At 46.2% G+C, this 13,806-nt stretch overlaps 2 protein-coding genes and 2 non-coding genes across 7 annotated transcripts; 2 read left to right on the top strand and 2 right to left on the bottom strand.

Moving 5' to 3' along the window:
• Positions 1-32: 32 nt before the first annotated feature.
• On the bottom strand, positions 33-103 carry trnag-gcc. Its single transcript has one exon. It is a non-coding gene; the product is annotated as a tRNA-Gly (tRNA).
• A 461-nt stretch (positions 104-564) lies between these two features.
• On the top strand, positions 565-3,052 carry rps27.1 (ribosomal protein S27). Its single transcript, XM_035621465.1, has 4 exons — positions 565-716; positions 1,352-1,460; positions 1,566-1,676; positions 2,812-3,052. The coding sequence occupies exons 1-4, from the start codon at positions 711-713 to the stop codon at positions 2,838-2,840; spliced, it is 255 nt and encodes an 84-aa protein (XP_035477358.1). The 5' UTR covers positions 565-710; the 3' UTR covers positions 2,841-3,052.
• LOC118292550 lies at positions 2,367-2,496 on the top strand. The gene has a single exon (XR_004786930.1). It is a non-coding gene; the product is annotated as a small nucleolar RNA SNORA35 (small nucleolar RNA).
• A 39-nt stretch (positions 3,053-3,091) lies between the features above and the next one.
• Positions 3,092-13,774, bottom strand: LOC118292471 (small conductance calcium-activated potassium channel protein 1-like). 4 transcript variants are annotated; one of them, XM_035621450.2, is made up of 10 exons: positions 8,668-13,771; positions 7,659-8,544; positions 6,999-7,094; positions 6,224-6,511; positions 5,558-5,679; positions 5,285-5,426; positions 5,068-5,178; positions 4,748-4,875; positions 4,060-4,138; positions 3,092-3,916 (listed from the first exon to the last, which is right to left on the bottom strand). In XM_035621450.2, the coding sequence occupies exons 2-10, from the start codon at positions 8,508-8,510 to the stop codon at positions 3,686-3,688; spliced, it is 2,049 nt and encodes a 682-aa protein (XP_035477343.1). In that variant the 5' UTR covers positions 8,511-8,544; positions 8,668-13,771; the 3' UTR covers positions 3,092-3,685. The 4 variants fall into 4 exon arrangements, with proteins under 4 accessions (XP_035477343.1, XP_035477346.1, XP_035477342.2 ...); XM_035621453.2 differs by having other exon boundaries at positions 8,886-13,771; XM_035621449.2 differs by having other exon boundaries at positions 4,069-4,138; positions 7,659-13,774.
• Between the last annotated feature and the right edge of the window lie 32 nt (positions 13,775-13,806).

Genomic DNA, 13,806 nt, shown 5'->3' with positions numbered 1-13,806 from the left:
GTGCTTGTCACGACAATTTCAAAAAAATGTCTTGCATTGGCCGGGAATCGAACCCGGGCCTCCCGCGTGGCAGGCGAGAATTCTACCACTGAACCACCAATGCCTACGACGAATCAAAGTTTGCAAGATGAATATATGAACCTAACCCCATACGGATTTAATGCGTCACTATTTCGGCGCTCCAGCCACTCTAACTCAACGTCTTCCGTCTTCAACATTTCCTTCAATTTTTTTGGAGAAGAGCAGGCGAAATGTCTACAGAGAACAACACACTTCCACACTTAAACGTCAGATCTGTCAAAATGAAAAACAACAACAACAACTCAAGGGTTGAGGAATTACTTCCTTTTACTTACTACTTTTGTGTTTTTTTTCTCTTTTGTCGTTTGTAAGATCAATGTGAAGCTAGATTTCACAGTCGTTGTACCAATTTTCGATTCGTGAAAACAGAAAATTCTGGGACAAAGAAAATCAGATTTTTTATTGGGATTTCTGTTTGTTTGTTGGACACGGCGAACAAGGTCGGAGTGGGAGTTCTTCATTCCTGTAAATTCTTTGGCGGGGTCCTCCTGGCGGTCTGGACCTCACCAATATGGCCGCCATGCCTTGTAATAGTCGTCACATCCGGCCCGTGCTCAAAGGAAACGCCGATATGAAGCCCTCGCTTCCGGTGGAGCCTCCTTTTCGGCAGCGGCTATTTCCTCGCCAACATGCCAGTGAGTATCCTCAGGCCGTCGTACCATGATAATTCATCCGTTTAACCGGGTGTTGCGCGGCCGCCACACCGCTCAACAGCTACGTAAGCACCTCACGACCGGCGTGGAGTCGTTTTCCGGGGACTTCGTTGAGTTTAGCGCCCGTCTTTTTTAAACAAATGATTGTGCACATTGCGAGCGCATTGTGACACAAGATGGCGGCGCGCACACCGCAGACATGGAGCCAATGTAGCCCTGGGAGCTACACACGCTGCTAACCTGAACGCGGACAGTCGATGTTTGCCCTTGTTCGGCGTTGTTGGGTTTGTCGACGACGTACGGTTTCTTTACCGCCGATAACTTAACTATTTCGAGAGCCACTCGTGGTTCGTGAAAATGCGCAGCCCGCGTTACCTAATCCAAGATGTACAGGCCGGACGAGGAGCCTCGCCGTTCAGCTTCAGCGAGCAGAGCTAGCACAACATCTAACTGGCGTGAATGGAGGCTAAGATTACATTTAAACGACCGTCGTCCATAGTCCCCGATTCTTGTTTGGTATATGCGCTTTACATCCAACATTAGCTTTGATTGATATGAAATTATATATCTTTTTTGATCAGTCATGAGCCTTTCCTTCTCCTTTTCTTTAATCGCAGCTCGCAAAAGACTTGTTGCATCCAACTCCTGAGGAGGAAAAGAGGAGGCACAAGAAGAAGCGCCTTGTTCAGAGTCCCAACTCTTACTTTATGGATGTGAAATGTCCAGGTACAGTCTCCCCCCCACCCCCTCACATGCAGATGCAAACATGATCAGTTCTGGTGTGTGACCGCAGGATGTGTTTGTTGGCCTAACTGTCCTCTCTTCTTCCAGGATGCTACAAGATCACGACGGTGTTCAGCCACGCTCAGACGGTTGTGCTGTGTGTGGGCTGCTCAACAGTCCTGTGTCAGCCCACTGGAGGCAAAGCACGTCTCACAGAGGGTCAGTATTGTCCAGCACTCGGGTGTGTCGGCACGGTTTCTCGCCCTAAAAATTTGATGGATTGTTGTCAGGTGCTGTCGTGTCCATTTCTATTGTTTAAATACATAATTTCAACCACAGCAGAAGATGGAATGTCAGACGCACTCTGCCATTTTGATGCCTTTGAGTTTGCGTTCACAAATGAAACCAATAAGTTACTTGTGTTGGCACCATCCCAACGCCTTCGCTCTTAGAATGTTCAATAACTGGTTTAAAACTGAATGCAGTTGGTAATCTGAAAGTTGTTTTTATTCCTTATACCTGCTCAGGATTGAAAGTCAAGATTGTACTATTAATTCATAGAGATCTGGCTGTTACACTAGACCAGTCAGGAGCCCTGCACTTGGTTTGCATTTAATATCAACCAATATTTTATCCAGTTATTTTCTAAACAGTGGAAGAAAATAAAAAGAGGATTAAATCCAGATGCTTTCATGCTGTTCATGACAACTACAATTGGGACCCCGTTGATTAAAAATATAGTGTAATAATTTACTTTATTATCTCCACTCAGCCAGTGTGAGGGGTAAACAGATTTTCCTAACATGGCTGAAGTCCTCTTTATTTTTTTGGGCATTCACCTGGTGCCTCAGACCATTTCTAAAAAGGATTGTGTGTGAATGTGTATAGTGTGTGTGTGTGGGACATTGGCCGCACTGCCAAGTGACTGGACTTCCTCTATCGTGGTTTTCCAATCTCATTCCAGTGCCAGATTGACCTCGGTTTGCAGAAGGGTTGAGCTACACTAATGGCCCCCCCCTTTCGAAGGCTGAGAACAAACACTTAACTCTGTAGTGACTGCACAGGTGTGACACAGCTGGTGGCATACATGGTGTAACTAGTGTAATCTCCATTTTCAAATTGGTTTAGTTTTCTCGTCGAGGCTGCCATGTGGAGCCTTATGTAGCATCAGGGACTCTCCTCTCCGTGCACAGTAAAGCCTCGCTGGGAAGAGGTGTCGACCTAATCGGTCACATGATATAGGATTGTGACAATAGGAGTGTGTGCTGCCTGCACTGTTTCTGTACTGTAAGGCTTCTGTTTTGTTGTTTTTTGAGCCGCGGTCTCACTGTCATTGTCTCAATGTCTCCGGCAGGGTGCTCATTCAGGAGGAAGCAGCACTAGCTGTTCTCCCCTGGAGCTGAAGGGGAGAGGAGGGGATGGACCGGTTGATATCAGCGTCCTGGCCCAGCGGTCTGATCGGAAAATAATCAAGACTGAAGACGAACTGAACGGCAGAAGAATTTCCACTGTTCATGTTGACAGATCGGTTGTTGCTGTAACTCCACCCTCCAACCCTGTCTCTCTTTAATAAAAAATTGTTTTGGCTAAAAGAACAGCTCGTGTGTGACCCATCAGACATGTAACACAAAGGCAGCAGTTGTATCATCTTTATTAGAAAGTACTACAGGTATAGAATCTAGAATTTATGAGGATACCATCATTTTGATTGCATCTTAAATAAAATACTATACTGATTTATATTCTTTCAGATTTAATAAAAGCTTGAAAGTGTTCAGAAACTACTTATGACAGGAGTAATAACAGTCCAGTTTAATTTCAACTGGGCTGCAACTTATTAATATTTGTTGTTCTGATTAGTCTGCAGCTTTCTCCAATATATCAAACAAAGTATAAAATGTATGAGGAATCACATTTTCCTTCAGTCAAAGCAGATGCAGAATATGGTTCAGTTTGTTAGGGTTTTGGTTTTTTTGCTGCTCAAAGTGAGAAGCTAAAGTCCTTCATGAAAAGTGAATCATGGCTAATTTTACATTTTGGTTTAATATTTTTTTTCGTGAAACAGAAAATAGTCTACTTATAACACCAGATGACATTACCTCTGTTCCTCCTCTGTCTCTCTGTTCACCTCTAAAAGAAATGTCCAGACAAGAACAGCTGCATCGTAAGCAGACAAATCGCGCTGCAGCTCCTCTGGAAGCCTTCTGTTCTCCACGGCCTCCCTCCCTCTACCTGTCACTTCCACTCACACTGGCCGCCTCCGTCTTCACCTCCCTCTCCCTGAGCAGGTGACGGATGGAGGAGTTCTGCATGGACAGGGTGCTGGACAGGAGTGGCATCAGGCTCCTGAAGCCCTCCCTCAGCTCCTCCACGTGCTTCTCCAGGCTGTGGATGTGTGAGTCCAGCTCGCCCCTGCAGCCCTGCACCTCCGACAGCACGTCATACATGAGGGTCTGCATCTGTGTCGGGGGTTTGACGGCCATGGTGGCGCAATAGTAGGCCCACGTAAAAAAGAAGAGAAAGAGAAGGCATCAGGGAATATTAGAAGCTACTTTGTGGGCGTTTTCACAGGATGGGATCTGAAAATGATGCGTTCACTTGCCTCTCTCACCTTGCCGAGGTCCAGTAACGAGTTGCCCTGGTCTGCAAGTATCCTCTTCTCCATCTTTACACAACGCAGCCTGAAGACAAAATGATTCGGTTTGTATGATGTTATTAAGAACTGAAGAAAAAAGAGAAATCTAACAACTCCTATTCCTTCTACTTAGGTTCAAGAAAACGACAATTTCTGGATAATGGCAAGAGCAAAAAAATTTGGTTCAATGACACAAATCTTCCCAGAGCAATATTATCTACACAAACTTCATTAATACTTGTTAACATTAGCCGACACTAACTTCTAGTCACACCAGACCAGGTGAGGTTGTAGCAGCAAAACTAGCTCAGTGTGTTAAACTAAGGAACGGTGAGCTCAACTTTCTACATGTGTGTATTTTCTTCTTTAAAAATGTGCACGTAGTCTGTCGTTAAACTTTTAAACACAATAAATGCAAAACCTAAGTACATAAAACAATATGTATGGCCACTTAACTGACCCCTTTAGAGTGTCTGGTCAATTAATTAACTTTGAATTTTTGGCCCCAACTCAAGCATTTTGAAATTTTCTGTGACACCAAAATGTAGGTAGTGTAAGGGAGTGTCAACTTGGTAAGTATTGTCACATACTGGCACTGCATACAGTAACATATATCATAGTATGAGCATAATGCAAACAAAGTTCAGTGTCTTACTGGTGGATGGCCAGAAGTAGCTTCCGCTGGTGCATGCGGACTCTGGTGTGGTCTCGTTCTCTTGACAGCTTAGTGTGTTTGTAGATGAGCCACGTCTCTCTCAGCACATTAGCCGCAGCAATTTTTATCTAGTGACAGGACGTAGAAAAAAAAGCTCACAAGGTAAGACAGTTACAGTGCACACAAAGATCTATATGTTGTTGAGTCATATGAGTTGTTATGTGATAACTAAGGTGTTCTAGTTATGGCTAAATCTGCACACTGTAAGATGTTATGGTCTCTTTCTCAGGGGCATACTGAGTTTAAATGATCACGCTTACCCTCTTAGAGATGTGGGAATCCATCATGAAGTTGTGAACATGTTTCTCTGCTCTGGTCAGCTCCAGCTTCCTGGCAACTACCGCCACCACCAGGACCGTGCAGCCGGCTCCCTGCGAGAGACAGAATCCAACGTCCGTGTTGGGACTTGCTTTCAGAATATGGATCCATCTTTTTTTTGTTTGTTTCTTTGTCAGTGCATGATGTGCCACTGCTTACCATTATACCAGTGAGGAGGCAGATACTGCGTCCACAGTAGGTGTGAGGCACCACGTCTCCGTAACCGATGGACAGGAAGGTGACCGAGACCATCCACAGGGCCTCCATGTAGTTGCTGCTGAGGTCTCTGTAGTTGTGGTGTCTGAGGGGGGGAAAAAAGCGAAGTCATAATTTCCCTGTGACATTGTGGTACAAACTTAAACGTCTAGGGTTTTCATGTGGCGTATGTTTTGTCCTTTTCTGGTCTTTACTTTCACATTGCGGATTCCGTACCTCTCACAGACATGTAGGCCCCACGCTGCCACCACCCACAGAGAGACGCTGAAGACCATCAGCACGGTGCCGGGGTAGGTCGTCATGAGAGTTTTCCCCACAAACCGGGTGTTGAAGTGTATCTGAGGATGACAGCGACGACGCTTCACGTCATGATTTCAGCAGTAGCCCGGGCCTACGTAGCCAGACTATTTAAGGATAGCACCTGTCAGATTATGATTATATAATACAGAGGAGATGTGGGATGAGAAGAAATTGTTCTCAATCTGGCTTGATACATGGATAGTAGGTTTGGAATTGCAGAGGGGGGCACAAAGGTCATTTCCGTCACTTTTAGAATAGCATTAATAAGGGAGGGGGGATTAGCCGGGTGGATATCATCAACCGTGGAGAAGAAAGCAGAGAAGCGAGGGACATAATCAGCAGGCGGAACGACTGGGATTCTGTGGGAGCGAAACTGTGATTGTCACACCTCAAGTGTCCCACGTCTACAGACCTCACCTAGACATGAGACATAAACAGATGTGCATGAAATGCTCATAGAGAAGGCCCCGTCGTAGATATATATATACTTTAATATCCCATGAATCGTGTCCCACAGCAGGTTGATGCCCACTGCCTCTTCTCTGTGTTATGATCAAAGCCAGATCTCGAGTGACCTCTCACCTTGTTGAGCGCGCCGATGCTGCGGGACGCGGTGTCAGTGAAGAGGCGGCTGTGCAGCATCATGGCCCGTCCCAGCAGGTAGAGTCTGAAGAACATGGGCAGAGCCAGCACGATCTCCAGCTCCGTCTCGGACAGCGACAGGCGACTCGTGGTCTGCTGGAAGTACGCCAGCAGGCCCACCGGATAGGGATGGATGGCCACCACCGCCAGCTCCAGGGCTACCAGTGCCAAGCGGTCCGTCGTCATGGCAATCCGCCAATCCTCTGCGCCGATGTCGTGGACGTAGAGCTACACCAGAGAGACGGGGGACAGAGTGTCACAGTAAAACCGTTGCACCGGAAAGAGCTGGTTTTACATAAATCTGTGTGGTCAGAAGATGATTAAAGGGATAAGGCAAGAAAGAAAAAAACTATTGGACACTTTTATCTATTTAGACCTTTAAAAATCCTTTAAAGCGCAGACCACATGTCCACACTTAAGCCATAAACTCTAATGAGGGGGTCACAAGTAGACTCTCCTTCGGGACAAAAACAGGTGCAACTGTTGATATGGAAAATTCAACTTTGATTTATAGTTATAAAGAAAGAACATAAAAAAAAACTCCAGCAAGCAACACCATGATTTGTAAAGGCAATTATTTCCTTTCTTCTTCGCTAATGGATGTGTAACTTGATAAAATTTTCTACACTTATGGCCACTTTTTTTTTAATTGGAGAGAAATCTACTGGAGGAGGATTTATGTGAAAACAACGATTATGTAATTATGAGCAGATACCTGCACCTCACAGCAGTGGTACAATACGATTAGGCCGAGCAGGATGAGCGTAGACAAACTGATGATGGACTTCAGTGTGAGGGAGTAAACGGAGCTCTGTGGGAGACGCACACACACACACACACACACACACACACACACACACACACACACACACAGACACACACACACACACACAAACAAATTTTAAAACACACAATCATTACATCATTGTCAGCTGATGGCTGTTTGTCATTGCAAAGCACAATCTATAAAATGGCATCGGTGATCCCGTGTAATCTCCTAATCTCACATTCTGTGCATCTACATAATCCACTTGTTCATGACATGATGAAATCATCGTATGAACATACTGTGCATTTTCCTGCAGTTGCTGGTATAATCAGTTCTCCCACTGATTCAACAGGGGTTTCAATACACGGCCCAGTTATATATTTTTCCCACTGAACACAGTGATAGAAAATGTAATGGACTGTGATTTCTTCCTGCAGTTAGACTTAAATGAAATGATCTGTTCCGAAAACACAATAGCTGCAGTTCTACATTGTGATTTCTTTGCTTGCTTTTTTTTCTCTCTTGACTCTTGAAAAGTTTTACAGCCCAGAATTAAAAACCCTTCTCTCGAGGATTTCTCAGAGGCCGAGTCTTTTTAATTCTGACCTTGCTGTAGACGCTCCAGGAGAGCTCGGTCTCCATCACCATCATCACCACCCCAAAGATCCCCACCACCAGGGCACAGTCGCTCAGCTGCTGCCTCCTCAGGAACAGGGCCCTCCTGCGGACCAGCCGCCAGCCGATGCTGTGGGTCTTCCAGTATTGCTCATCCTTGCTGTCCATCTGGTGCTTTGGACTGGGGCTCGGGTCGGGGCCGGGACACTCGGCCCCTGGCAGGGGGCCTCGGGTCTGAGACGGGTCCTGGCCACACTGGGACGTCTCGTTCTGCGGCTGGAGGTCGTCGTCTTTGCTGGTGATGATGATCTCTGGGAGACTGTGGTGGTCGTGCATCTCCAGAGAGACGTTGCCTGACCTGCGGCGTCCTCTACCCTCTAGGTCCTTGACGTCCAAATGTGACCTGCAGGGGCCCTTGAAGGGCGACCCGCCGGGAGAGACGGAGACGTCGGTGAAAGAGGTGACTTTTTCCTGGAGTCTGTGGGAACCTGCGTTGTTGGCTTTGCACTGTTGATTTCGCTCCTTGTGCGCTGGATTTTGTCTGCTGCCCACAGACCTTTTGTCACACTTCTTCTCTTTGCCTTTGGCTTTGTCCCCCTTCCTCTTGGGGCGAGGGGAAGGTGCGACATAAAGGTGACCGTTGTACAAAGGTGTGGTGGCCATGGCCTGGGTTCTGTCCAGCCACACGGTGTGATCGGCCGATGTGTGGACCGTGTGGTGAATGCCGCACTGTGGAGGGCAGGCCTGAGGTGGAGGAGCTATCCTCGGGGGGAGGAGGGGTCGCTGGTCTTCCACCTCGTCTCCGCTCACCACCGACAAGTTCAGGGAAGGGGAGTGCTCCATGGTGCTCTGGTTTGAAAATGGCGATTCTCCAAATCTTTTCAAAAGGGTTTGAGCAGCGATGGCGGGAGAGAGAGAGAGAGAGAGACAGAGAGATATTAGACAATGAAGGAAAACAGCAGCTGAACAGTTTGACCAGAAATGACTTTCTCATACCTACCTAGTTTGTCTCAAGCTGAACTCTTAATCATATTCTTTCTCTGTGTAATCCAATTTTTAAAAAAATAATTCAGATTATAGGAAGAGCAAAATAAATATTTCACCATTGTTTGTCCCAATCATAGATGTCTGTCTCATTGCTCACCTCACTGTAGCGTAAGCTCCTTATGTTGAAGTATAGTTTTCTCTAGAACTATTTAAATAAATCTTTATTCTTACCTTTTTCAGTCAGGTTTTCCAGTCTACAAGCTATGAAGATTAAAAAAGGTGTTTACTTTAACTGTTTTTATCTGGTAGTCCCCCAAATATTTTAGGAATCAGTCTTATTGTCCCAATGTTCACATCTGCCTGAGATCCTCCGAGTTGAGTTGCTGCTTCCAAAGACTGAAACACATCACTCGCATCAAGACGACAGTTAAATTTCTAATTCTGTGTCAAAACTAATCTAGCTGCACCACCAAAGGACTCCGGTGTGATCAGGTCCAAAGATTCCAGTCGTCCTCGGTCTGCATGTATAAACTTTCCGGCAATCCGCTGGCAGCCTCGGCATCACAGAGCCCCTCCCATAGATCCAGGCAGAGGTTATGAACCCTTGTTACATATGACGACACATGAGGTAAATACCCGTGGATATCCATGACATGTTCAGGTCATTTAGTCCAGTGTTTGTCGGTGTTTCCTGCGTTATGACTGTCCACCATCAGGACATCTTCCTTAAAGCTGCAGGGGCTTAATGACTGCATAGACTCTTGTTGTTGCAGATGTTGCATGGAGCAAAGGCAAAGAATGAGTCATCTGTCAGAGTTTTTTTCTTTTATAGCCGGGATTGGCAGATATCCTCCTCCATGTGTGCGTGTGTGGGAGTGTTGATGTGAGTGTGTGGTCGCCTGCTTATGCATGGGGGCCTCGGTGTCAATAATCACCCTGAAAAGATTCTCACCGTCTGATCAGATATTACATTGTTCATTTGTAATTTCATCCATTGGTGTCATTGTTGTCATGGGGACAAATCATAATGGGTTATACAAACATTTAAAATAATAAATAAATCTAATCTTCAAAAGAAAAATAACGGTCCCTCAGTATTAATTCAGCAGATTACTATCACAGATTAATCGAGCGAGACAGGGACCTGATACTTATGAGCTTATGAAATATCAAATATGTCACTTCTTAACCAAACAATATGCAGAGATCGGGGGCGGAGTATTACGCATTAAAGTCATAACAATGACATTCAGGATCATTTATTTATCTAAATCCTTGTGACAGATGGGACAACAGATAATGATCTCCCCCGGAACGGAAAGACCCAAGGAGCAAAGGGCGGGCGGAGTGCGTCCGGATAGTGGCAGGATAAAGGACGGCATTATTTAATCTGAAGTCAGCATGTATTTAAAGATAGATAAGAGGGAGAATGGTGGTGGTAGAGGTGGTGGTGATGGTGATGGTGGTGATGGTTGTGGTGATGGTGATGGTGGTGATGGTGGTGATGGTGGTGGTGGTGATGGTGCTGGTGATGGTGGTGCTGGTGGTGGTGGTGATGGTGATGGTGGGGTGACTGTGCCCGCAGTGGGAGAGATGGGAACCTGGTGATGGTCTGATCAGCCAGACTTTTGCTTCCTCAGACGTCCCTCCAGATGTAAAGTAGATTAATTATGCTAAAACTACTCAGTCCTACCCGGAGACTTAGCCAGATGCTGCTGTCTGGATTTGATTTGTTTTGATATTCTTGCAGGCAGGGAATCTCCCAACTGTCTGCACCTCAGAGCGTAACTGTCATCACCAAACCCCTTTGTGGATCTGGTAAATACACAGACAGTATCTCACATCTGTTACAGAGAGCTAGATCTTTGAAAATGTGACTATTTAACATAAAGCAAAAAACCCCACTGCAAAACTGACTCTTCTGTGGCGACGGAGGCTACAAATGTCCTCACGTTATGTTGTCCCATTAATAACAAGATGCTGCAAGGATATATGCACATCTGCAAGGCTTCAAATTAATTCAAGCCTCGAGCCAAGTGCATGTAAATCCCGGCTGTTGTAGCTGGCTGCTAAGTATGTCAATTCGCTTTTTGCCCGTGTGGCTGTTTGCCAGCACGTCTTCAATTAGTCTCCTCTATTGCAAATCATCCTTTGGCTGCCGCGGAAGTGAAATTGAATATTTTTGAGTCCACTAATTGCGGCTGGTAGATGGCAAATCTGCTCCGAGCCCTGAATCTTAAGTGATTGCGTGTTTATCCACTGGTCAGGACATTAATTGCTTCAGCCAGATCGTGCAGGGGAGTATCGGCCAAGAGATAAAGAAGTCCCCGTAGGATTGCAAACAGCGATAACTCTGTTTTATGTTTTGAAGGTCGCCATTAGGGTTTTTGAAAGTTTTGAGAAATGTGCTCAATAACAATGAAGCTACAGCCAGAGGAGTTTGTTGTAACAAACGGCACAATCTTTTTTAAAAAACCCATTTCCCAGATTGTGACACAAAAATGGTCTTCGCTTCTGTAACGTGAACCAGATTTTTTTTTTTAAACAAACATATCTATTTATTTATCAGTTGAAGCCTATTCGTATATTATATCTACAATGATTTACATTATTTCTGTGTTTTGAAACAAAGCAACGCTTAACACTCTGACTTGACATGAACTGAACACTTTTGAATGTCACACCAGAACTATGGGCAGGTGAAATGTGTTGTGGGTAATCTAGGTGTGTTTTAAAAAAACGTCTCCACGACGATATCTCTGATTCTGCTGCCTCCGGGTTTTTTTTTTGAAATAAAACTGCCCGACAAGAGCTGGCGAGTGTTACCGAGGTGCAATGCATAATTTTTAGAGTACACCTTTAATGTTTCACGCCATAAAATTTGATAGGGTGACAATCTGCTCACAGTCCAGCTGCTGCTGGGCTCACATGGGGCAGGATACAACTGTCTACCAGAGGACGACTTCATCTACTCAACTCCATTTTAAGACAAAGGAAGAAAAGAGAGGCCACTCTGACAAATCAGACGTCACGGGCCAGTGGATGTATGTGCTGGTTTTGTCGATAACACCCTGTTAGGGGACGTGTCAGCGTCGGAGAGGGCCCAATCTAATCAGCAGAGTAATTAAAAGCACGCGGCCCAGCAGCAGCAGCAGCAGCAGCAGCAGCAGCAGCAGCAGCAGCAGCAGCAGCAGCAGCAGCATCCCTGACGGCTGCGTTGTCAGGGGCGGCGTTCGCCATTTAGCGGACAGAGGGAAGAGGGATGGGCTGCTCTCATGCCAGGCCACAGCGATGGCCGCCACCGCTGCTGCCGTGCAATTAGAACCACAATCGGGATCAAACGGAACTCTCTAAAAGACACATCAAATGTCACATGTGCAGAGAGTGATAAGTGCCGACGAATATAATTGTCCGCGTGATTTCTTTTTCATAATCCTCATTCTCGTCCTCCATCGTTGACGGGGCCTTTAATTCACACCCTGCACGGGGTTTCCGCTCATTCGACATTATTGTTTCCTAATGGGCCTTCTCTTTATCGCACTTGCTCTCATCGTCTTCTCATTTTTATTGAGCCTCGTTGCTTCCTTGTTAATTAACACCATCAACACACTCACACCTCCCACCAATTAGAAAAAAACAACAACCGCCTCCTGCCTTTCATGCAGTGGGAAAACTGACCACCAGATGTCAGCCACGCCTCAGTCTTTCTAATGTGTGTGTGTTTTTTTCTTTTTATGGAGCGTAATGAATTTTTGCCTTTGGCACCGTGTCACACCGATGCTTGGCGCATAACAACACAAGCAGCTCCTTATGGGCAAAGTCAAGTCTGCATATCTAAGTTGCAATATCGCAGGGGGATGCAGCTGCAACAGGATGCTTCTCCTGCGATGATACATTGCCTGATGCCCATAGTGTGTCCTTGCTCCACGCTTGGTGCAGTTGTCCCCCCCCTTGCTTTAACTGGTGACTCGGCCATCCTTCCTTCCTCCTCCGAGGGCCACTCTCCATCCTCTGTGTGCAGCCGAGCATGAATCTGAGGCCCGGGAGCACGCCGGACGTGTGACAGGCTGCCTCCGAGTGGGGCAATTCCGAAGGGCAGTAGGAGTAATAGGGTAATCTATTATACAGTCCAACCCCCCCCCCCTTTCCTTCCTCTTTCTCAGTCTACCAGTTTCTCGCTGCCTCTGCCCTTGCCTCAGCATTTCGTGAGGACAAATGAGGAGAAGAGTTTAACCGTGCACAAACTGCACATTCCCAATGGCCTCCTGCAGAGTCCAGCACTTTCTCAGTTGAACTGGAGTCCATCTGCCCTGCTGATTCAAAGCTCACCCCCCTGCAGAGCGAGTGTGTGTGCGTGTGTGTGTGTGTGTGTGTATGTTTGAGGGAGGGGTGGCACAGACACATACACTTTACAGTCCAGCCTTGGCGTGACCATAACTACTGTGGTGTGTTATCATATGGGCAACCAGCAGCCATATATTTCTGACACATGTCGAACTCAACCAGCCACAACACACACACACACACACACACTGGATGCAAAGGGGGAACAAAAAGGCGAGGGATGAGTATGAAATGTGAATTGTGTGGTCCTAAATAGTAATTCAGCTCTTACAGTTTTCATCCGGACTAAGGAGGAGAGGCTCTCCATGCAGAAAAGGTGATCTTCTTTCTTTTTGTTTGACAGTAATGCCAGTTTTCATGCTCAGTTTGTGCACAAAAACTGGCACAAAGAGGCAAAAAGGGGGGCTTTAACTTGCAGCCCAGTCAAAGCAGGTTGGTCATGCTTCAGGTTTCCGTGCACAAACTGAGCATATTTACAAAACGACTCCCCCCTCCTTTATGTGCCGGCGTTTGGCTGCGGACAAGTTTGGGGATGGATGCTTTCCACTGTTCCCTCCTCTTTACCTTCTCCAATCAATTCTCCATTAGCGTTGAGATCATTCCACATTTGTGCGCATCATCTCTTTCTTTTGTGTTTATTAAGGTCACCCCACGGCGATTGACCAATTAAAAACCCTCCCCTTCCTCCGCCGCCTGCTCCATCTTCAGCCCTTTTTAAAACCCCATCACTGCCTTTTTTCTCTCCTGTGCTCTCCATTTTAGTCACACCTCCCCGAGAGACAAGGAAGCAGGGAGGCAGAGGGAGAGA

This window comes from Scophthalmus maximus, chromosome 22 (assembly GCF_022379125.1).
Source record: "Scophthalmus maximus strain ysfricsl-2021 chromosome 22, ASM2237912v1, whole genome shotgun sequence".
NCBI lineage: Eukaryota > Metazoa > Chordata > Actinopteri > Pleuronectiformes > Scophthalmidae > Scophthalmus > Scophthalmus maximus.
The sequence above is the reverse complement of the archived record's forward strand: the minus strand, read 5'-3'. Positions and strand labels throughout refer to the sequence as shown.